At 45.4% G+C, this 24968-nt stretch overlaps 1 protein-coding gene and 2 long non-coding RNA genes across 29 annotated transcripts in view; 2 read left to right on the top strand and 1 right to left on the bottom strand.

The window, feature by feature from the left end:
• The window catches only part of HIRA (histone cell cycle regulator), a 103783-nt gene that overhangs the window by 44377 nt on the left and 34438 nt on the right, over window positions 1-24968 (top strand). For all 27 annotated transcript variants that reach the window (XM_077948998.1, XM_077948988.1, XM_077949012.1 and 24 more), the window contains 6 exon segments: window positions 355-425; window positions 1078-1183; window positions 3152-3370; window positions 5166-5251; window positions 11110-11307; window positions 13375-13536. In XM_077948998.1, the coding sequence (XP_077805124.1) occupies window positions 355-425; window positions 1078-1183; window positions 3152-3370; window positions 5166-5251; window positions 11110-11307; window positions 13375-13536 (842 nt within the window).
• On the bottom strand, window positions 7228-9832 carry LOC144331990 (uncharacterized). The gene is made up of 2 exons (XR_013399648.1): window positions 9575-9832; window positions 7228-8763 (listed from the first exon to the last, which is right to left on the bottom strand). It is a non-coding gene; the product is annotated as an uncharacterized LOC144331990 (long non-coding RNA).
• On the top strand, window positions 13567-15860 carry LOC144331978 (uncharacterized). The gene is made up of 2 exons (XR_013399636.1): window positions 13567-14701; window positions 15086-15860. It is a non-coding gene; the product is annotated as an uncharacterized LOC144331978 (long non-coding RNA).

A 24968-nucleotide genomic window follows, 5' to 3' on the forward strand; every position in this document is an offset into this window, starting at 1 on the left:
GACTCTCTCAGAGGTCCACTCTGGGGCTGTCCCTCTGCTCCAACCATAGTCCTTCAGAAACCCGCTCCCACTCTGCCTTCTCCATTGCTCGTTGTCTGTGTATAAAGCTATTTCCTCTGTCAGACCACAGCAAGCCCTGGAGGCAGGGTCCACTCTAGGTAGCATGCACATTTTTGGCAGGCTTTGGTACCCACAGTTTGGGATCTCTGCAGCTGTAGTTTGAATAGAGTTGAAGATGCCTTAAATATCAGCAGCCGCTCTGACCAAAGCTTCTAGGTTGGTTATGTTAACTGAGCTGAATACAGAAGGGAATTTTAGTAATTTCATTAACCTTGGCTGTGTCTTTCCTTCCAGCTCACATGTCTAAAACGGCCGCTGGTGGTCATCCATGAACTGTTTGACAAATCCATCATGGATATTTCCTGGTAAGGTGGATTCTACTTACAAGAATAGGTTAAGAAAGGAGAAGCCACACATTGGAACGTGAGGCCTCCTGGATGTGACTAGGGTCAGGTGGCCAGCGACCCCTCCCCAGGTGTCATAGTGGCCCAGACCAAGAGTGCTGTTTGCACATGTTTTGGAAACTGGCAGCAGTGTACCTGCTGCTGTGAGAATGTCCTGCCTGTGCAGGATTTGCTACTGGAAAATGCCTTTTCAGGATTTGTCTAAGACGAGGAGAATGACGTGATCCTAGTGGGTTCTACTTTACTCCGTCATTGCATGAACCAAAGTCAGAAGCACACTTTCTGCTTCTCAGTGACCTGATTTATATGTATACTTTGTCAAGTTTTTTTTTAAATTTTAATAGTTTCAAAAGTAAGATAAGTGAAATTGAAAATTCTTACAGAACATATGGTAAGGGATACTTTGTACACCTGCTTAGAGCTAAAGAACACCAGGGCCCTTTGGGACACAATTGTTGCCCCCCGCCCCCCCCACCCTCAGGCCACAGAAGGGAACCAGGAGTTTCCAGCATCTCCCTAGAACACTGCCCACCATCCTCACAGGCCAGCTACTATGGCATATGTGTCTGCCTGGGGCTCTTGCTACCAGGCTGCTGATGGCCATGTCTTTCAGGACTCTGAATGGGCTGGGCATCTTGGTGTGCTCTATGGATGGCTCTGTGGCATTCCTCGACTTCTCCCAGGATGAGCTTGGTGATCCCCTGAGCGAGGAGGAGAAGGTAGGCTGACGGCCCTTGTGCTTCTGGGTGCTCTGTGACCATAGCCACAATAGCTCTGAGAGACCCCTTTGACTACACCCTCTTCTTGTGGGATTCACAGACACGTCATTTCTTAACATGTAATGGGATATTTGTCTTTTATATCTTGTAATCCTTCTTTACAAAATAGATCAATTAAAAAACGAGTTCCCATTTCAGAAATAAGTCCTGGAGTTAAGAGTAGAACTATTTTAGGCATCTCTTCTTGAGCTGATAATAGGCCATCCACTGGGAGGTTTTTGTTCTGGGAAAGAGCTGAAGTGACTCCTCAGGGGCCCCTGCTCATGTCATTTTCCCCTTCATGGTAGTAATATTGGTCATTTCTTAGAACGTATTATCTGCCAGGCTCTGGGAATGTGTTTTGCATATATGATTTCATTTAAATTGCACAAAACCCTTCAAGGCAGGGCTCATACATTTCGTGGATATGGAAACTAAGCCTCAGAAAATAGCATGGCTCTTTGCCCAGACTGTGTGTGACCCTTAGGTCAGAAGAGGGAACCAGGCCTGCTGCCTCTGGGCCAGGCCACCTCCCCTCTGTGCTCTGCCGGGGTGATGGGGTCTCTGTGTCCTTCTTCCAGGCTTTGAGAGAAACCCTGCTTCACCTACCATAGGCTTAGAAACCTGCCTCTGCTTGGTAGGATGTGTGTATGTGTCTGAAGGGAGCTCTGTGAAAGCCCAGAGCAGGCTGGCAGCTCTCTCATATGACCTTATTTGCTGGTGGAAGCTTCCTCTTAACCTACAGTGTGACTTCCCCACTAAAATGTGAACCCCTTTGGGGGAGAGGTCTGCCTTAGTGACTGCACATAGAATGGGTCCTGCCACCCCATCATTTTTCCATGAAGGAATGAGTATCTCAGTGGCCTCAGGTCCTCCTCCAATCTTGTCACTGTCATCAGGTACCTGGGGATCACTATGCACTCCTTTGGAGTCACTCTGGGAGCCTAATAACCCATCTGCTTACCATTTCCCAAGTCACAGGCTAGGACTCCATGTTGGAGGAACACCAGGGAAACTCTGGCCAAACCCTGAATTCTGCCTCGAGATTCCAGGGGATAGACTCAGGAGAGAAGGGCAGGAGCCAAGATGGCAAGAGAAGGAGGTTCCTGGCCACATCCAAGCCCTGCAGGAGCGAGTCCCGAGGCACCTCTCTTGGAATGCTGCCTCTTAACCCATACTCTGGTGTAAAGCAGATGTCCTGTTAACCACAGTCCCTGTTCTTGGGCAGAATCCCACGTTGGACATTTGCACATCCCATGGAAGTCTGCTCCTCATGCACTTTCATGTACAGCCGTTACTACAGTGTGCTGGGGACACCATCTCTGCTCTCATGAGGCTTCTGTCTAGCTTGTTAGGGGACAAGACTACGAGGGCCTAGGAGGAAGGGAGTATGATGACATACTAGGAGGGGTGGGAGTAAAGGAGGCTCCCCATCTCTGCTGTGCCAGGCCTTCCCATACTCTTAGAGACACTGTTAGCAGGCCAATGGGGACTTCCAACCACAGGGCTGATGGCTGCAAATGAGCTGTGAAAGTAGACTCTTGTTCTAGGATCTGATTCCCAAATGCATTTGGGTCCTTAAGAGCCTTAAGTTAGCACCTTGAGTATCTTCCTTTCCATTGAAGCACTGTGGATTGTTATTTGTTCTGCACCAGACTGTGGGGCAGTGTTGTCTTGTTGGCTGTCTCATTTACTGTCATCCCAGCTACGGATACAAGGGAGGCCATAAACATCGAGGGAGAGCATGAGATATCAACAGAGCTGTCGAATGAGGGACAGGCAGAATAGGGTGGGAGGCGATGGGGAGTTGGCCTTGGGTCCCTTCTCTGCTCAGAGCCAGGAGAGCCCTGCTGTGGTTTGCCTGCTGGTGGGCAGCACTGGCCACACTGATGCTCACTCTGGCATGTTTTGCCTCTCTTGCTTCCCCAGAGCCGCATTCACCAGTCCACCTATGGCAAGAGCCTGGCCATCATGACCGAGGCCCAGCTCTCCACAGCCGTCATTGAGAACCCTGAGATGCTCAAGTACCAACGGAGGCAGCAGCAGCAGCAGCAGCTGGACCAGAAGAGTGCCGCAACCAGGGAGATGGGCTCAGCCACCTCAGTCGCAGGTGTCGTCAATGGGGAGAGTCTTGAAGATATCAGGAAGGTGAGAGCCCTGCCTGATGGCACTAAAGACATGGACATATGCCCAGGGACAGGGTGAAGGGCAGATACCAGTGGTGGGAAGGAAGGGATTTGTTTAGTTTGGCACGGGATCCATGGGTTAGCCAGCCTCGGGCCTGTTGGCCCCTTGCCAACTGCTGCATGGGCCCTGGATCCCCTTTATCAAAGACCTTATCCCCAGGAGCCCAGAGGAGGTCATCTCTTGTAAGAACTTACGAACTTTATCCTGCTGGCCTTTCTAGGAAATCCTAGATGCTAACAACAGTGGATTTCGGTCCCTGCCCTTAGGAGACTTCTGTGGGTTCCCCTTCTTCATCTGGAAGCCATGTTTGATGAGAAGGGGTTGGAAATGGGGCAGGAAAAGGGTAGGGAATGTTATTGCTTGGGGAGTTAAATCCATCTCCAGGAGCCTATGTAGGCTGACAAACCTCCTCCAGGCAATTCAGATATAAAGAATGAGAGAAAACCCCTAGTTACGAGCTTTCTGTGGAAGGAAGGATTCTATTTTGAAAGTCAGTTTGAAAATCCCTACCTCAGGCCAGGCATGGCAGCTCACGCCTATAATCCCAGCACTTTGGGAGGCTGAGGCGGGCAGATCGCTTGAGGTCAGGAGTTCCAGACCAGCCTGGCCAACATGATGAAACCCTGTCTGTACTTAAAAGAAAAAAAAACAAAAATTAGCCAGGTGTGGTGGTGAATGCCTGTAATCCCAGCTACATGGGAGGCTGAACAGGAGACTTGCTTAAACCCAGGAGGTGGAGGTTGCAGTATGCCGAGACTGCACCACTGCACTCCAGCCTGGGCAACTGAGTGAGATTCTGTCTCAAAAAAAAAAAGGAAAGAAAATCCCTAGCTCAGTGACAGACGTGTGGTTCATGGGTGCAGGGCTCAGTCCTTTAGCCCTTTCCATGGCTGTTGTGTGGGGCGGCTAGTGTGGCATGCACCCACTGCTTGTTCTTTGCTTAGGTGTCTTGTTTAGTTGTACCAGAAGGGCTTAGAAGGAGAATTTAGAATACATTTCCTTAGAAGCCTTATTATTTTTAAACCTACCATGTTGAGGTATAATTGACATATAAAAAGTTATACATACTTAATGTGTACAAATTAATGATAAGCCAGACACAGAATGACAAATACTGCATGATACCTCTTTTTGTTTTGTTTTGTTTTGAGATGGAGTGTCGCTGTCACCAGGCTGGAGTGCAGTGGTGCAATCTTGGCTCACTGCAACCTCCAGCTCCCTGGTTCAAGCGATTCTCCTGCCTCAGCCTCCCAAGTAGCTGGGATTACAGGCACACACCACCACGCCCAGCTAATTTTTGTATTTTTAGTAGAGATGGGGTTTCACCATGTTGGCCAGGATGGTCTGATCTCCTGACCTCGTGATCCGCCCACCTTGGCCTCCACAAAGTGCTGGGATTACAGGCATGAGCCACCGCGCCTGGCCTGCATGATACCTCTTATATGAGGAATCTAAAATAGTCAAACTCACAGAGGCAAAGAATAGAATGGTGAATACTGGGGTCAGAGGAAAATGAGAGTTATTAGCCAAAGGGTATAAGGTTTAAGTTATAGAAGATGAATAAGTCCTAGAGATCTCCCCTACAGCAGAGTGCCTACAGTTCACAATATGATATTGCATACTTAAAACTTTGCTAAGCGGGTAGATCTTATGCTCAGTGTTCTTATCACCAGGAAAAAAATAGACTTTATTTTTTAATATTTGGAAATAGTTGGCAGAAACTTTTGCATTCATTTATGTAACTCCGCTTTGCTAGAATCTTCTGAAGAAACAAGTTGAGACTCGGACGGCAGATGGTCGGAGAAGAATCACGCCTCTCTGCATAGCACAGCTGGACACTGGGTACTGGTTCATTCCCCTTTCATGATCTTATCTGGTGAGATCTTCCTGTCTTCTTTCAGCGGTTAACACTTTCACGGTGAGGATCTTCATAGGCCCTTCACAACCTGACTGGTAGAACGTGGAAGCAAGGAAGTCGAGCTCAGCTTCCCAGAGTCTCAAAGCCCATACTCCTCCTGGAGCCCTTGTGCGCACCTGAATCATGTGGTGGGTGGTAGTGCTAAGGCAGCCAGCACATCTGCTGCACTTCACTGTTGCCAGGGCACCAGAGAGGACGCACAAGGAAGGCAGTCAGTCAGGTTGATTTTTTTTTTTCTTTTTTTTCTTTCATAAAGTTATTTTTATGATTATGAAAGGTATATTTACACATGGTTAAATTTAGAAAATAGTAAAAGCCCAAAGAAGATAAAAACATTATCCATAATCAGATACAGTCACTGTTAACATTTTGATATCTGTATTTCCAGTCTTTTTTACCCCACTTGTTACTGTTTCTTGCCCATTCATCCATTTTAATAACTAGTACTCTGAGGCGTTTACTGTCTGATTATCCAGGTTCCCGTCCTAGGATTTGCTTAGCCAGTTGACTGTGGACTTGTATTGTGTCCAGTTTCTCATGATTGTAAATGAGTCTTTGAGCTCACCTGTGATTCTCTCAGGATAACTTCTAGAAGTGGAATTACTGGGCAGAGGGTAGGGCTCTGAAACACATTTTCCTGTTGGGGACAGAGATGGGGAAGAGACTCATTCACCACTTGCTGTTGTCCCAGTGTATATAGTGAGGATTGTTTTTGAATTGATTATTCTTCCCAAAATGATGTGTGTTGATTCAAAAAAAAAGAAAGAAAAATGATAAGGCCCTATGTAAAAGATATAGACCCCCACTGTCAAGGCAGTTCACTCTGGGTTTATTCTCATTCCACCTATCTGCTCAGGGCATTTGTAAGCCCTTCATAGAGACCACACACTTTAGGCCTCTGCGTTTTGCAGTTGTCCATCCACAAGCTATTCCACATCTTCCTTGGTGTCTGAAGAAACCTTCTCTTGTACAGTGTACAGATCCAGTCTCCTCATGTTAGATGTGCAGGCTCTGAGGTCCCCGTGAGTAGAGCCAGAACCAGGTCTGCTGACTCCCCACAGAGCACTCATTTTCTTTTGACTAAGTCTTTTTCCTATTGTGACCCTATAGGTGATGATGCCCCTACCTACCTTTTACTAGGACCAAGTGAGACCCAATGTGTGGTTGAGCTCTGAGCACACTGGGCCTGTGGGATGGGGAGGTGGTGGTGTTGATGGTGGCACTTTGTTCTGTGGATCCTTCCAGGCCTTACCTGGTGAGAAGGGGTAGGTCTGGTCTGGGGCCAACTTTCGACATAGGGTGCATATTTCTGGCACCAGGACCTGATTCCTTTGGTATTAAAAGCTTTTTGCCTTCCCGATTCCCACGTTCTAATAAACAAGTAGCAACAGAATAGGTCCTTATTAGCTTAGCTAATCAAGAAAAAAGAAAAAGCATAAATATGCAAAGTAGGTATAAGTAAGAAATAATAGACAAATCAAAAAGATGAGAGACTTCTTTGCTGAACTCTGTGCAAATAAATTTGCACAGAAAATGGATAGTTTTTGAAGAAAATAAAATTACTAAAAGTGAAAAATTATTGTGGAAGAAATAGAGGACAAAGTTAACCCCACCAAAGCCACCAGACTAAGATGGCTTCACAGGGAAACTTTAGGAACTTTTCAGGAACAGGTAACTCAGGTAACCGTTAACACCATTTTAAATATTCTAGTGCATGGAGAAGAAATGTGCAAATTTTTATTTTGAAATGAACATAATATTTATATCAAAATTTTACAAGGATAAAACATAATAAATTCAAGATCACTCTCATTTCTCAACGTCAATGCAAAATCTAAGTGAAATAGTAACAAACAGAACCTTACTGCTTGTTAAAGGCTAATATACCATGACCAAGTGAGGTTTGTTTTAGGAAAGTAAGGAGGTTCAAATTTTAGGTAACTATTTAGTTCTACATATCAGTAGATCAAAAGAAAAAAAATTATATGATCTCTTTCATTGATGCTTAAGAGGCATTTTGGTAAAATTCAACGTAATTTTTAAAACTCAGTTAAATGGGAGTAGGTGGATGCTTCCTTAACTCGATAAATTATCTTATTTCAAATTAAGTTCAAAAACTGAACAAATGCCTACTCTTGCAACTGTAATTTAATATTGTTCTATAGGTCCTAGCCCATGTAGTTAGTCAAAGGAAAGAACAAATTGGAAAGGATAATTATTTAAGGATGATACAGTTTATAACAGAATCAACTGGAAAAGCTGCCATAGGCAATGAAAGAAGATAGTCAGGTGGCTGGATACAATCAACATGAAGTCAGGTAGCACCAACTATCCTCAGAGCGCATAAAGAAATAAGTCACATTCACAAATAAAATAACTAGGATGCAACCAGAGATGTAGACCTTAATGAAGAAAAAATTAAAAACCCTACGGAGAGGCTTCAAAGAAAACTTAAAGAAATAAGTAGAAATTCATACCATTGATTAGCTAGGATGGCATCATAAAGATGTCAGCTCTCCTGTAGCCTATAAATTTAACCAGTACAAATAACCATAGGAATTTTTGGAATCAGACAAGGTAACTATAAAGTTATGCGGAAAACTCGGCTGGGCACAGTGGCTGACACCTATAATCCCAGCACTTTGGGAGGCCAAGGCAGGCAGATACCTGAGGTCAGGAGTTTGAGACCAGCCTGGCCAACATGGTGAAACCCCGTCTCTACTAAAAATATAAAAATAAGCTGGGAGTGGTGGCGCGCCTGCAGTCCCAGCTACTCAGAGGCTGAGGCAGGAGAATTGCTTGAACCTGGGAGGTTGCAGTGAGCCAAGATCGTGCCACTACACTCCAGCCTGGGTGACAGAGTAAGACTTTGTATCAAATAAATAAATAAATAAAATAAAGTTATGTGGAAAAATAAATAGAAATGGCTGAAATATTTCTGAAAAAGAAGATTAATCAGGGAAGACTAGCCCCACCAGAAATTAAAACTTAAAGGCTGTCATACTCAAAACAGTGAGATACTGACACATGAATACATAGAGCAGTGGAATATGATAGAATATCAGAAAATAGGCCCTAGTATTTATGGGAATTTTAAAGGTACCTTTTCACATCAGTGATAAAACATTAGCTAATTCAGTAAATGGAAGACAGGACTACATGCCCCCGCCCCACTGCTAGAAACAATGTTGGGTCCCAACCTCACAATTTATTACATACATTCTAAACAGCTTAGAGTTCGTTTAACTTTTTGTTGTTTAAAATATTTTTGTTTAAACTTTTAGAAGATTCCCTGGAAGAGTATTTTTTATAATATCAGAGGTCAAAAAATTATTTTCTGTAAGTGACAATTTAGAGTACACAAAAATTTAAAAATTTTAGTGCATTTAAAAGATAGACTGGCTGGGCATGGTGGCTCACACCTATAATCCTAGCACTTTGGGAGGCCGAGGCAGGCAGATACGAGGTCGAGAGATGGAGACCATCCTGGCCAACATGGTGAAACCCCGTCTCTACTAAAAAATACAAAAACTAGCTGGGCGTGGTGGTGCACCCCTGTAGTCCCAGCTACTTGGGAGGCTGAGGCAGGAGAGTCGCTTGAACCTGGGAGGCAGAGGTTGCAGTGAGCCAAGATTGCGCCACTGCACTCCAGCCTGGTGACAGAGCAAGACTCCATCTCAAAAAATAAAAAATAAAAGTAAAAAGGCCATAAATAGTTGAAGCACAGTATCCCAGGGAAAATATTTCCTACCATATAAGGAATGTTTTTTAATATGTAAATAGTTTTTACAAATCAGTAATAAAGACCAATAACAAAACAGTAGACAAAGCATATGAACATGCAGTTCACAAAAAGAAGGAAGTCAAGTATTTCTGTCTTTTTTTTTTTTTTAATTGAGGTGAAGTCTCACTCTTGCCCAGGCTAGAGTCCAGTGGTGTGATCTCAACTCACTGCAGCCTCTGCCTCCCAGATTCAAGAGATTCTCCTGCCTCAGCCTCCCAAGTATCTGGGATTACAGGTGCCCACCACCATGCCCGGCTAATTTTTGTATTTTTAGTGGAGACAGGGGTTTCACCATGTTGGCCAGGCTGGTCTCGAACTCTTGACCTCAAGTGATCCACCTGCCTCGGCCTGCCAAAGCGCTGGGATCACAGGCATGAGCCACTGCGTCTGGCCGGAAATCAAGTATTTCTATTTTGAAAAAATGTCGGCTGGGCATGGTGGCTCATTCTTGTAATCCCAGCACTTTGGGAGGCCAAGACAGACGGATCACAAGGTCAGGAGATTGAGACCATTCTGCCTAACACGGTGAACCCCCGTCTCTACGAAAAATACAAAAAATTAGCCGGGCATAGTGGCGGGCTACTTGGGAGGCTGAGGCAGGAGAATGGCATGAACCCTTGAGGCGGAACGTGCAGTGAGCCGAGATCGCACCACTGCATTCCAGCCTGGGTGACGAGTGAGACTCCATCTCAAAAAAAAAAGAAAAAGAAAAAATGTCAACATCACTCATATGAAAATTAAAGTTAAGATACCATTTTTCTTCTGTCAGATTGTTAAGTGTCAAGAAATTTGATAAAAGTGTTACTAAGCACCTATGTGGAGAAATAGGTGCTCTCATACATGGCTTATAATTTAAACCTCTGAGGAGGGCACTTTAGAAATATTTATTCCAGGCCGGGCGCGGTGGCTCAAGCCTGTAATCCCAGCACTTTGGGAGGCCGAGACAGGCGGATCACGAGGTCAGGAGATCGAGACCATCCTGGCTAACACGGTGAAACCCCGTCTCTACTAAAAAATACAAAAAAAACTAGCCAGGCGAGGTGGCGGGCGCCTGTAGTCCCAGCTACTCGGGAGGCTGAGGCAGGAGAATGGCATAAACCCGGGAGGCGGAGCTTGCAGTGAGCCGAGATCGCGCCACTGCACTCCAGCCTGGGTGACAGAGCCAGACTCCGTCTCAAAAAAAAAAAAAAAAAAAAAAAGAAATATTTATTCCAAATCATCAGTGAACATTTCATTTGCTGCTACAATTCCACTTCTAAGAATTTATCCCATGTATTATGTGAATCTTAGGTGTAATGACAGTTGTTAGAATTTCATAATTCTTTGAGCAGCTAATGTGTGTTCTAAGAGTGTCCTACACCAACTACTTTAGTCCTGACAGCAACCCCATGGGGAGAGTCCTGACACTTTGTATTTTGCAGACATGACTGGAGGCACAAGAGTAGTTGGAGCAAGTCACAAGCTTGCAAATAGCAGAGGAGTCAGACCTGGCTGTCCCAGAATCCTCAGTTTTGACACTGCAATACCTTGCGTCCTGGTGTAGCAGCATCTGTTATAGAAAAAGCTGGAGACAGTCTTGTGGTCCCTCAGTAGAGGCTGGGTTAGGTATATTATGGCACACCCACCTAGTGGCATGCCCCCTGGCCCTTCATGAAAGGGAGGCCCTTTCTGTATTGCTGCATTTCATTCCTCCTAAGACGTGTTTGCACAGTTTAACACCTCTGAGATTTGGGTGTGTTGTACAATCAATGGCATCTGACAATTAGTAGCATTATTTTCTTTCTTAGTAGTACATATAGAACCTGTAAATCCTAGATTCAATTAAATATATAGTATATTAAGTGGCTTTAATTTTCTTTTTACTTTTCTGTAACTTTGCAGATTTTCTGTCATGAAAACCTACTGCCTTTGGACCTAGAAAAAAGTTATTTGAATGTATAAAGTACTGGATGTGGCACCTGACTTTCAAGGCTGACTTTTGTTCTTACTTGATGACAGGGACTTCTCCACGGCATTCTTTAACAGCATCCCCCTCTCGGGCTCCTTGGCGGGCACCATGCTCTCTTCTCACAGCAGTCCACAGCTACTGCCACTGGACTCCAGTACCCCTAACTCCTTCGGCGCCTCGAAGCCTTGCACAGAGCCTGTGGTGGCTGCCAGTGCCAGACCTGCAGGCGATTCTGTCAATAAAGACAGGTTAGTGGGTGCCAAGGCTTGTTCCTGTCACTGGGGAAAGTTCAGGTTTGCACATGGTTTTGAGGACAGAGAATTTTATTCTGTTTGCACTTTGTGGCCCCTCCAGTGAAAAAAGAAAGAAAAAAAATGCTTGATTTGAAATGGGGACTTCTCAGAGGGGAGGACTTGTTCAGTGAGTCTCTGATGCACAGGACCATGAGGATTTCACAGAGAGTGTATCAAGGCCGACCAAGGGTCAGGCTGCTAAGGGTGGGAGCTATCAGTGAAATGCTACATGCTGCAGAGTCAGCCCCACCTGGCAGCTCTACACTGGAGGTCCTTCACATTTCTGGGGCCTCAGCCTCCACTTCAGTCTGCTGAGCACATCACAGAGCATCCATCCTAGGCAGGGTGCTCCTGTGGAAAGGCATAGACTCCCCTCGTACTCTCAGAATTATATTCACTCACAGAGCCTGTGTCTTCATCCATCTTTACTTGGAAACCAAATTAGAAATCAGAACCAGACAAGCACAAATGAAAGCCAGGAGTGAATGTTTGCTCAGCACCTGCTCTAGGTTACATACCCTGCTAGGCCTCAGGCATCGCAGGGGCTTAATTGGTGGGTCCTCATCCTCAGGGAGTGTGTAGGCTGGTAGGGGAGAGGCAGCCACAGGGTTGCAGGTGGCCCCTCAGGTCCCCTGGGTAGAAATGGCTAGCCATCCAAAGAGGGGCTGGTATCTCAGGGTCAGGGAGGTGCCTCAGAGGGTACCCTCCACAGGGCTCATACAGGCCTACCAGGGGAGGAGGCCTGGGTATTAGGGGCAGCAGCCCCCCAATCCCCTCAGGAAGGCCAAGAAGAGGGAGAAGGCCAAGGTGTCTGTGCTGGATCAGGTAGTCTGGGATTTTCCCCAGAATGGAGACATAGAAGGCTTTGAGACCTCCATTTTAGGAGAGTGACTCTATTAGGTGGTGGTGCCCCAAATTGGCCACTCCCTGGCACATACAGCTGATACCATCAGAGCGATTCTCTATTGGTGGAATGGAGTCTTGTGTTACTGCAGCCCCCTGCTTCTGGGATACAGCTGATACCGTTAGAGCAATTCTCCATTGGTGGAATGGAGTCTTGTGTTACTGCAGGCTCCTACTTCTGTGTGCTAGCACCATGGCTGTGGAGGCATGCCCAAACATTAGGTCACTGTCCTGGGGGAATCCTGAGAGGGTAGGAAGAAAAGACTGAGCAGCAAGACCAGTGAGGAAGCAAAGCATGCCAGGAAGAAGGGGGCCTGGGAAGGATAGACCATGCCAGATCTGAGAACTGCTTCGGGGATGGCCCATTCTAGTGGCCACAGGTCATGGAGGAGAAAAATGGGGCTGTCCAGGCATGTGGTGTGGTGTCTGGGCAGGTGGGAGTGGAAGTTCGCCTGGGTGTGCTCAGGAGGAGGCACAGTAGCCATGGTCCCAAAGCATGTTATGTGGGCTTGGACATGAAGGATGGACCGGGCAGGCTTCTGCCTGGCCTCTCCTTTCTCTGTGGAATAGAAGACGAAAGCTGTGCGATGAGCACTTGGAGCATAATGCCAAGAATGTGACACTGTCACAGGGAGATATGGGAGGGGCCACCCAGGATGGAGGATGCCTGACTAAGGGTAAAGGCCAGGAGCAGACCATGGCTTCAGCACCCCAGGTGCAGGCTTATCTCATGAGACTCATTGTTGAAGTGGGAAAGGTGAGCGGTTGGAGTGGTTTGGGGTAGAGGTGCTGTATTTAAGTTTTGGAGATAGGGCAGTATGACTAGAGAAAAGGGCTGTAAGAACCATGTTCTAGGCCTCATGTTTCACGCAAAAGCTCTCAGAACAGTGCAAAGGGGGGAAATGTGTATGCATTTGCTCACAACCTTCTCGGTGTCCATAATTTTAACACATGAAAATTTTAAAGAAATGGGAGTAGTAGATTGTATCTTGAAATTTTTTGTGTTTATGGAAGTTTGATGTTTGTGCCTTTTTTAGTAGGCTCCAAATAATGCAAATACTAGACCTCCAGATCCTTTCAGGATTGTGCTTGACATGCCTCCCCTCTTCTTCACCCCAGTATGAATGCTACCTCTACTCCTGCTGCATTGTCACCTTCTGTGTTAACGACCCCGTCCAAGATTGAACCCATGAAAGCATTTGATTCCCGGTTCACAGAGCGGTCCAAAGCCACACCAGGTGCTCCTGCCCTGACCAGCGTGACTCCAACAGCCGCGGAAAGGTAGGTGATAGCTGCAGGACCCTGAAGGACCAGGGAGGGTGCAGGCATGGGTCAGCAGCACAGTGGCAGTGTTTCCACCAAGCAACATGCCTTCCTGTTGGGGAAAAGACTCTAGCCGCTCAATACATGGGAGCAAGACTGCAGAGCCCTTAGTGAGCCACCAGGAGAAAGAGGTGGCTCCTTCAAGTGGGAGGGTGGCTGGAAGGAGCTGTGGGGAGGACACAGCAAAAGAACCACATGGGCAAAGGCACAAGGATTGGTCAGTGCAGAGGCTGGACTGAGAATAATGGTGTTTGGATGGAGCCCAGAGTTTGCCCAGAAGAGAGTGTGAGATTAGTTGGAGAGGTGAAGGCTCTGATATTGATACATCATGGAAGTGATGGCCTTCCACTCAGAAACTGACCAGAGGTAGACAGCTACAATAAAAATGATGTAGGTAAGGTCTTTATCAGATTGGCTTCTGAGCTTTTGTGGACACTATGCTGCTTGTCCATTCTCTGGGTCTCCCCTCAAACACAGCTGTGACATCATGCAGGCTGTAGTTCTTTATTTCTTGGAGTTTTGCGGTAGTGCATCCTCCTGAGGTGGCCAGAGCTAATGTCTGCAGCCTCTGCCATTGGCCCTGAAGTTCTCTGCCTCTTGAGAGGGCCCCTTCCTCCAAGCCTGACTGGACAAAGAGCTAAGTTCACATCCCAATGAGTCAGAGCCTAGGAGAGGAGAGGCAGCTGTGGGCTGGGCTTTGGTGGCTTAAGAGCTGTCCCTTAAGAGTTGCACCCCACTGCGAGGTTTATAGGGCTCAGCAGCCCTGGGCAGACACAACCTAGCCTGTGCCACCATCAGCCAAGTACAAGGACACTAGTCAGAAACTTGTAGTAGCCACACAGCCAGCAGGTGCCCAATAAAAGGAGCATTTGCATGTGACCTGTCCTTGCAGTAGATGGTGATTTGGAGCTAAAGCCACAGCATGCTATCTCTGGGGCTTTGCTTATGAAAAGTTCTGTCCAAAACTGCATGTCTGGACAGGATTTATTCTCCTTGGAAAACAGTTCCTGGAAGCTAGCATGGGAGGACCCTTTCTGCAAGTTTGATGCTATATCTGTAAACTTGGTGTGGAATCTTCTGGTCTACTCTGTAATCTCATCATGCTTGTTTCATAATTAACTCAGTGCAGGCCACATGCGGTAGCTCATGCCTGTAAACTCAATGCTTTGGGAGGCCAAGACAGGAGGATCGCTTGAGGCCAGGAGTTTCAGACCAGCCTGGGCAACATAGTGAGACCCCCATCTCTACCAGAAAAATTATCCAGGTGTCATGGCACATGCCTATAGTCCTAGCTACTCTGTTCACTGCAACCTCTGCCTCCCAGGTTCAATTGATTCCCCTGCCTCAGCCTCCCAAGTAGCTGGGATTACAGGCGCCCGCCACCACACCCGGCTAATTTTTGGTATTTTTAGTAGAGACGGGGTTTCACCATGTTGGCCACGCTGGTCTTGAACTCCTGACCTCAGGTGATCCACCCGCCCAGCCTCCCAAAGTGCTGGGATTACAGGCGTGAGCCACCGCGCCTGGCCTCCCTGCTTCTAAATACTTTGAAATGCTGGATTAAATGCAACCCTTGTCCCTAAAATGAATGACTGGTTCACAAGAAAGGGCAGTCCCCAGAGCCTAAAATCTAAGAGTGAACAAAAAAGAGCAGCGGGCAGAACTGCACCATGGGTGCATGGCTAGGGGTCTTGACTGAGGACCTTGAGTTTTAATGACCACATCGACTTGAGACAAAGCCTGGGGTCTAAGCCATGTAGGAGCTGGAATTAAGTCACCAGCATAAAGTCAAGCTGCTTAAAAAAGGACTGAGGCAGACACTGGGAAAACCCAACTGGCAGCACAAGAACTAGCAGAGAAGTTGGAATGTCGCAGCCTGTTTTTGGGTTGGGAGAACCCTTGAGACTGTGTAACCACAGGCCTGCTATCTTGTGGATTCAGGGCCAGTTTAACACTACCTGTGTTGTCTAGAAATCACCAAGCCGAGAAATGAACACAAAGGAGATCCTGGTCTAACTGACATCCAGAGGCCCTTGGCAGAAATGCATATCCACCCTGCAGTGACATTCCCTGGGCCAGGGTGTACAGCGTTACCACTGATAAAGCACTGCTTAGATGATCATAAAATCCAAAGTCACAAGAAGAAACAGCGTGTCATGCGCAAATGTCAGGAGACATACTTACTGGGAGACTTAGGTTTCTATAAACCTGTGAGCATAGAATTGTCAGATGGTACTATAAAATATGCTTAAGTCTTGAAAGACATGAAAACTAAAACAAAACGTGAGGAAAGATTAATACTCTATTCTATAAACAAAAATTAACTCAAAAGGGAACAAAGAACTAAATGTGAGAGCAAAAACTATAAAACTCTTAGAAGAAATAGATAGAAATCTTTGTGACCTTGGATTAGGCAGCTGTTTCTTAAATATGACACCTAATGCACAAACGACTAAAGGAAAGAACCGATAAATTGGACTTCATCAAAATTTAAAACTTTTGGCTGGACACAATGGCTCATGCTTATAATCCTAGCAATTTCAGAGCCCAGGACAGAAGGCCCAGTAATTCAAGACCAGCCTGGGCAACATGGCAAGACCTCATCTATACAAAACCATTTTAAAAATTAAAAGCTTGGCCAGGCATGGTGGCTCACGCCTGTAATCCTAGCACTTTGGGAGACCAAGGTGTGTGGATCACCTGAGGTCAGGAGTTCAAGACCAGTCTGGCCAACATGGTGAAACCCCATCTCTACCAAAAATACAAAAATTAGCCAGGCATGGTGGCGGGGGCCTGTAATCCCAGCTACTCAGTAGGTCGAGACAAGAGAATTGCTTAAACTCAGGGGACAAAGGTTGCAGTGAGCAGAGATCACGCCACTTCACTCCAGCCTGGGCAAAAGAGCAAAACTCCCATCTCTCAAAAAAAAAAAAAAAAAAAAGCAAAGCTTTTGTGCTTCCAAAGGCACTATTAGAATGGAAAGACAACCTACAGAATGGGAGAAAATATTTGCAAATCACATCTAATTAAAGTTCAGAATTTAAATTATATAAAGAACTTTTACAGTTCAACAATAAAAAGACTAATAACACAGTTTTAAAATGAGCAGAAGATCTGAATATAAACTTCTGCAGAGAATATATACAAAGCACAGGCACATAAAAAGACAATCAACATCATTAGCCATCAGGGAAATACAAAGCAAAACTCCAGTGAAATACTTCATACCCATTTGGAGGTCTGTAATTAAAAGATCAGATGGTCAGATAATAAGAAGTGTTGGTCCTATAAACCTGTGATCATAGAATTGTCGATGGCACTATAAAATATGCTTAAGTCTTGAAGGACATGAAAGCTAAAACAAAATGTGAGGAAAGATTAATATTCTATTCTGTAAACAAAAATTAACTCAAAAGGGAACCCTCATATACATGCTGGTAAGAATGTAAAGTCTTTTAGCACCTTTGGAAAACAGTCTGGAAGTTCCTTAAATGGTGAAATACAGAGTTATCATCCGACCTAGCAGTTCCCACACCTAGATACATACCTAAGAGAATTGAAAACATATATCCATGCAATAACTCATAGATGAATGTTCACATCCGTACATAATAACCAAAAAGGGGAAACAGCCCAAAGGTCCATCAGCTGATGAATAGATAAACAAAATATGGTCTACCCATACAACAGAATATTATTCAGCCATAAATAGGAAGGGGGTGCTTACATGTGCTGCAATAACGATAAACCTTAAAGACATGCTAAGAGAAAGAAGCCAGTCACAAAGGATCATAGGTTGTATGATTTCATTGATATGAAATGTCGAGAATGGAAAATCCATAAAGAAATTAGAGTAACGGTGGTTGCCAGGGTCTGGGGGAGGGAGGATAAGGAGTGATTACCAATGGGTACAGAGTTTATTTTCAGAATTATGAAAATGCTCTGGCATTAGACAGTCTTGATGGTTGCATAACCTTATGAATATACTAAAAGCTGATGATTCTATACTTTAAAGTGGCAAAGTTTATGATATATGTATTTATCTCAATAAAAATTAATAATACACCATCAAAAAAGACCAGATTTGGAAATGAACCAAAAAAATTACTTTTAGAAAAGAAAAGTAATAATCATTGCAGTCTAAAAGTCAACAAGCATTTCAGAGAGCAGATCAGAGCCAGATGAAAAGAACATTCAGTCTACAAAATTGGCCAGAGTGCAACAGAGGTGAGGAGGTGGAGCTGAAAACAGGGCAATGGAGAGGAGTCCCCCCAAGAGGATGTGCTGCAGGGCAGTTGCCAATAGGGAATTAAGAGGCTTCCCAGAAGGTGAAGAAACCTCAGATTTTGAAATGGAGCAAGTTCTGAACAAAATAAATAAAACGAATTCCCCACCTGAGAGAAACTACAGTGTGCCACAGACAGAAAGTCCTGCTTACTGAGGAAGACACTCATGTTTGCTTTGCGGCTTTCTGTGGCCCTTATCTCTCATGTAGTGCATACCCTGAATGAGAAGCCAGGAGGACAGCCCTTGGATTGGCCTCTGGAGACAAAATCTTGACTGTACATCTTGAGTCCTGGTGCTACAAGGGTTGGTCCCTCAGCAGCTGTGTCCACAGGGTCTCACAAGACTGTCCAGCCATAAATACAGCTCTAGCAAGATCTATATAATAAGGGGCTGCCATCACATTTGTCATCCTCAGCTTCTCACTTGAAAGTGGCAGTGAGTGAGCATTCACTTCGAGCTGAGCTTCCTGCTTTCCTGACAGAATGAGTATAGTGAGCTTCTAGGAGCCTGGTGCTGAATTCTCAGGTTGGGTTAGATTCTTATATGAGGAAAATGAAATAAAACAAGTCCCAGTATCTTTAACAAAGGCCTTACAGAAAATGCAGATACTTTCTTGATGTGGCTGTTTTCTTGTATTGATTCTCAGTGAAAACCAGGAGGAGCCCTTTAAAACACCCATCAGTGGAGGCCTGGTGCAGTGGCTCATGCCTGTAATCAATCCTAGCATTCTGGGAGGCCGAGGCGGGTGGATCACTTGAGTCCAGGAGTTTGAGACCAGCTTGGTCATCATGGCGAAACCCCACCTCTGCTGAAAATACAAAAATTAGCTGGGCGTGGTGGTGCGTGCCTGTAGTCCCAGCTACTCGGGAGGCTGAGACAGAATTCCTTGAACACAGGAGGCAGAGGTTGCAGTGAGCAGAAATCACTCCACTGCAGCCTGGGCAACAGAGTGAGAGCCTGTCTCAAAACAAGAACAAAAACAAAACAGGCCAGGCACCGTGGCTCACGCCTGTAATTTGGGAGGCCGAGGTGGGCAGATCACCTGAGCTCAGTAGTTGGAGACCAGCCTGGTCAACATGGTGAAACCCCGTCTCTACTATAAAAATACAAAAATTAGCGGAGTGTGGTGGCGAGAGGCTGAGGCAGAGGAATCGCTTGAACCCAGGAGGCAGAGATTGCAGTGAGCTGAGATTGTGCCATTGCACTTCAGCCTGAGCGAGACTTGTCTCAAAAAACAAAAACAAAATGAAACAAAAAACACCCATCAGTGGAGATTTTCTTTGTTTTTTGTTTTTTTTTTTGCGACAGAGTCTTGCTCTGTCACCCAGGCTGGAGTGCAGTGGCGCGGTCTCTGCTCACTGTAACCTCTATCTCCCGGGCTCAAGCAGTTCTGCCTCAGCCTCCCTAGTAGCTGGAATTACAGGCATGTGCCATGATGCCCAGCTAATTTTTGTATTTTTAGTACAGACGGGATTTCACCATGTTGGCCAGGCTGGTCTTGAACTCCTAACCTCAAGTGATGCGCCCACCTTGGCCTCCCAGTGTTGGGATTACAGGTGTGAGCCACTGCACCTGACCTTCAGTGGAGATTTTCTTTGAGGCACAGTATCATGCAGTGGTTAGGGGTGGTGCACAAAGTAATACACCTTGCAGGTTAGGCCCAGGTCCCCACTTCCTCAGAGAGGGAGCAGGGATGATCTTGAGACACATGGTGTTTCTGAGTCCTTCTCCTCTCAGGCAGAATGGACCTCCCAGGAAAACCCTCCTCATAGGATGTATCCCTTAACCTTAGGCCTGTAAAGCCGTATCTTGGTCCTTGTCTCACGGTGAGCAGCACATGTCAGCTCCTGCTATTGTTCCTTCATTGTGCGTCACAGTAGTTGGGCAGTGAGACCCCTGCAACCTGACTGGCACTTCCTAGCCAAGAGCCTCAGGTGGGTTGGGAGCCAAATGCTAGCCTCCCAGGTACAGGTTAGCAACCCTGGGTGAAACTGTGGGTCTTCTGCTCCACCCTCCCCTAAGGCCAGGTGTCAGGCAGAAGCACTAGGGAACGTAGGGACCTGAGGTAAGTGACTACAGGGCAAGTAGTCCTGAGCAGACAGAACCTAGGATGGAGCCCATTTGTAAGCGGGGCAGCCCTGGCCAGCTGTGCTCTTGCTTCACAGATGCCTAGACCCACTGGGCAGATGCTGTAGATCGATTTACCTGGCGCTCCCAGGGATACTGTAACAACTGGTACAAGCCCACATGCAGGCTGGGGAGGTGCAGTTCCCAGTGGGCCACTGGCCCCAGGGTCCCTGAATGGGGCATCTGTCAGAGGCAGGAGGTGGGGAGACTCCTAAGGGCTCTCACGGGTCCCAACCAGAGAGGGTGGAGCAGCTGGAGCTCGACAACGCCAAGCAAGTGAATGTTATGGGCCAGTGCTGCGGTGAGCTCAGGAAGCCACCGCACACCTTGGAAACTTAGGTGATAGTAGGACGTTGCCGTGACATTCTTGTTGTATTTTACAAAATGATAGTTACATGAAAGTCTGACTTTTTTCCATGTTTCACAATAGGATTCTTCCATTTTAATACATGAAACCCTTTCAGATCAGTCTGAACCAGGAAAATTCATGTTAGAAAAAATTCGAACAAGCTAATATTCTATTTCCATATTCAGAACATCTGAGAGAAAGCATTTTTGACTGTTCCAAAAGCTTATTTAACAAAAAATTTAATATGAAAATGTACATGACCTGATTTTTACAACAGAGTAAAACAAGTTCTTTGGAGAGGCAAATGCCTGACATTTTTAAAAAAATAATTTAAAAAGGATTTTGAGAAGCACTGACTCAGGGCTTCCAGAATATTAAACTACACCCACAGGTGGATGCTTTGCCCCGTTGTAGGACATTAGAAGAAAAGGGAACAGGCTCTTCAGTTTCACAGAGCAGTGTCATGGGCCTCTTGTCTTCCCAGTTTTTCACATGGATACAAATGAAAAGAATCCAGGATTCTACACGCTAGTATGTGTGTGTACCTGCCCACATTTCTGTGGCCCGGGGTGACCAGCAGGGAGAACAGCTGAAGACAGTGCAATCCAGGATTCTACACGCTGGTGTGTGTGTACCTGCCCACATTTCTGTGCCCCGGAGTGACTAGCAGGGAGAACAGCTGGAGACAGTGCCCAGAGGAAGGGCTAACAGCCAGAGGCTGGTTAGCAGTGGGAAGGCAGGCAGGGATGAGGGCTCTTGGATGCTAGACAGGAGCATGACTCATGGTGAACTCCTTGAGGAAATAAGATCAGTGATAGCACCTGTGATCCAGGGAGTCTGTCACATTTAGAGATGTTTAACACAGCATTATGAGAAACATTTACCCACTTCTTCAAAAGAGAGGTGTTGAGGAAGTAAGCTATTCATTATGTTGCCTCTCTTTAATATTTATAAGTAAAGGTGCCCCTCTGTATCCATGGGCTCCACATCTGTGGATTCAACCAACTATGGATCAAAAATATTTGGGAAAAAAAAATCCACAGAGTTCCATAAAGCAAAAACTGAATTTGCTACAAGCCAAGTACTACTATGAATCCATGCAAATAAAGTTATTTGTAGGCATTTTACTATGTATATGTGATCTAGAGATTATTTAAAATATATAGGAGGTTGGCCGGGCTCAGTGGCTTACGCCTGTAATCCCAGCACTTTGGGAAGCCAAGGCAGGCAGATCACCTGAGGTCAGGAATTCGAGACCAGCCCAGCCAACATGGCAAAACTTCGTCTCTAGTAAAAATACAAAAATTAGCGGGATGTGGTGGTGCGTGCCTGTAATCTCACTACTTGGGAGGCTGAGGCAGGAGAATCACTTGAACCTGGGAGGCAGAGGTTGCAGTGATCCAAGATCATACCTCTGCATTCCAGCCTGAGCAACAGAGTGAGACTCCGTCTCAAAAACAAACAAACAAACAAAAAAAAGTTACGTAAGTACATAGGAAGCTGTGCCTACATTATATGCAAATACTAAATGATTTTATATAAGGGACTTGAGCATCCTTGGATTTTGATACTCCTGGGGGTCCTTGAATCAAAGTATGATTAGGATATAAATAAATACAATCAGAAATGAAAAGGGGCATTAGTACCAACCGTACAAAAAGGATTTCGATGGCATGATATTTCAATGTATGCCAATAAAGGCCAGGTGCAGTGGCTCACACCTGTAATCCCAGCACTTTGGGAGGCCGAGGCAGGTGATTTACCTGAGGTCAGGAGTTCGAGACCAGCCTGGCCAACATGGTGAAATCCCATCTCTATTAAAATTACAAAAAATTAGCCAGTTGTCATGGTGCACGCCTGTAGTCCTAGCTACTCGGGGAGGCTGAGGCATGAGAATTCCTTGAGCCCAGGAGGTGGAGGTTGCAGTGAGCTGAGATTTACGCCACTGTACTCCAGCCTGAGCAACAGAATGAGAACCTGTCTCAATATAAAAATAAATAAATCCACCTCCCGGTTTCACGCCATTCTCCTGCCTCAGCCTCCCGAGTAGCTGGGACTACAGGTGCCCGCCACCACGCCTGGCTAATTTTTTATATTTTCAGTAGAGACGGGTTTTCACCATGTTATCCAGGATTGTCTCAATCTCCTGACCTCGTGATCTGCCCGCCTCGGCCTCCCAAAATGCTGGGATTACAGGCGTGAGCCACCGCGCCCGACCCACAAAATGTTTTTTTTTTAATTATTATTTAATTTATTTAAGAGATAGTGTCTTGCTATGTTGCCCAGGCTGGAGTGCAGTGTTATTCACAGGCATAGTACCACTACTTATCAACACAAGAGTTTTGACCTGCTGTTTGCAGTCTGGGCAGTTCACCTCTCCTTAGGCAACCTGGTGGTCTCTTGCTCTCAGAAGGTCACTATACTGATGCTAAACTTAGTGTGGACACCCAATTGACATAGCGCACTATAGCTCAGAACTTCTGGACTTAAACAATCCTCCTGCCTCAGCCTCCAGGTAGCTGGGACTACAGGCAAAAATGTACCTCTTAAGTAATGAAAGTTGAAAGATGAAAATGCCCCTTGTTCATGGGCTGCAGAATGTGTGTTGTGTTAGTCGGTATGAAAACAACATTTATCTCTGTCAGAGCTCTTGGTTGACCAAGTGCATTGCCAGTGAGCAGGAATCTTTTGAAAGGAATCTTTTTTTCTGAGCAGTAGGTGTCAACATTGGGCTTAAAATATTCAGTAAACCATGCTCTAAACAGATGTGCTGTCATCTAGGCTTTCTTGTTGCATTTATAGATTTAGCATAATTCTTAAGGGCCCTAGGATTTTTGGAATAGTTAATGAGTATTGGCTTCCACTTAAAATCACCAGCTGCATTCATCCCTAATAAGATAACGAGCCTGTCTTCTGAAACTTTGAAGCCAGGCATTGACTTCCCTTCTCTAGCTAGGAAAGTCCCAGATGACATCTTCTTCCAATAGAAGGCTGTTTTACCTACACTGACAATCTGTTGTTTAGTGTTACCACCTTCATCCATGATCTTAGCTAGATGTTCTAATACCTTGCTGCAACTTGTACATTAGCACTTGCTGCTTCACCTTGCCATTTCTTTCCTTAAACCTCATGAGCCAACCTCTGCTAGCTTAGGCTGTGGCTTAAGGGAGTGTTATGGCTGGTTTGATCTTCTATCCAGAGTACTAAAACGTTCTCCATATTAGCAATAAGGCTGTTTTGCTTTCTTTTCAAACATGTGTTCAATGGAGTAGCACTTTTAACTTCCTTTAAGAACTTTTCCATTGCATTCACACCGTGGCTAACTGGTGCAAAAGGCATAGCTTTTGGCCTGTCTCAGCTTTCAATGTGCCTTCCTCTTTAAGCTTAATTATTTTTAGCTTTTGGTTTAACACTTACTTAGAGGCCATTGTAGGGTTATAGACTGGCCTAATTTCAATATTGTTGTGTCTCAGATAATAGGGAGGCCTGGGGAGAGGAAGGGAGACAGGGGAACAACCAGTTGGTGGAGCAATCAGAACATAAATGCCATTTATTGATTAAGTTCACCATCTTACATGGATGTGGTTCACAGTGCCCCAAAACAATTACAAAACTAACATGAAAGATCACTAATGGCAGATAACCAAAACCGATACAGTAAGAATGAAAATGTTTGAAATATTGTGAGAATTGTCAAAATGTGACACAGAGACATGAAATGAGCACCGGCTGTTGGGGAAATGGCACCAATAGACTTGCTTGATGCAGGGTTGCCACAAACCTTCAACTTGTAAAAAAAACGTAGTCTCTGTGAAGCACAATGAAGTAAAGCACAGTAACACGAGGTGTGCTTCTGTACTTATTCAGAATTGTTCTCCTTCATCTTTATCACTGTGTAATGTCCCTCTTTATCCTTGATAACTTTACTGGCTCTGATGCCTGCTTTGCTTATGTTATGTAACTACACCAGCTTTTTTTAATTAGTATTATGGCATGTCTTTCTCCAGTCCCTGCTTTTTTTTTTTTTTAAATAGACTTTATTTGTTAGAGCAGTTTATGTTCACAGCTAAATTGAACAGGAAATACAAAGAGTTCCCATATGCCCCCCACCCAACACACCCATAGCATCCCCCACTGTCAGCATCCCCCACCAGAATGGGGCACATCATCACCCAAAGTCCATAGTTTACATTTGGGTCTACTCTCGATGTTGTACATTGTATGGGTTTAACCAATGTATAATGACATATATGTATCATTATCATATCTTACAGAATAGTTTTTTGGTTTCTTTTGAGACAGAGTCTCGCTCTATTGCCCAGGCTAGAGTGTGGTGGCACAGTCACATCTTGGCTCATTGCAACCTCCGCCTCCCAGGTTCAAGCGATTATCCTACCTCAGCCTCCCGAGTAGCTGGGATTACATGCGTGCGCCACCACACCTGGCTAATTTTTGTATTTTTAGTAGAGATGGGGTCTCACCATGTTGGCCAGGCCAGTCTCGAACTCCTGACCTCAAGTGATCTGCCCAACTTGGCCTCCCAAAGTGCAGGGATTACAGGCAAGAGCCACCAAACCCAGTCAGATTAGTTTCAATGCCTTAAAAATCCTGTGCTTCATATAGATAC

The sequence above is a fragment of the Macaca mulatta genome, chromosome 10 (assembly GCF_049350105.2).
Source record: "Macaca mulatta isolate MMU2019108-1 chromosome 10, T2T-MMU8v2.0, whole genome shotgun sequence".
NCBI classification, from domain to species: Eukaryota; Metazoa; Chordata; class Mammalia; order Primates; family Cercopithecidae; genus Macaca; species Macaca mulatta.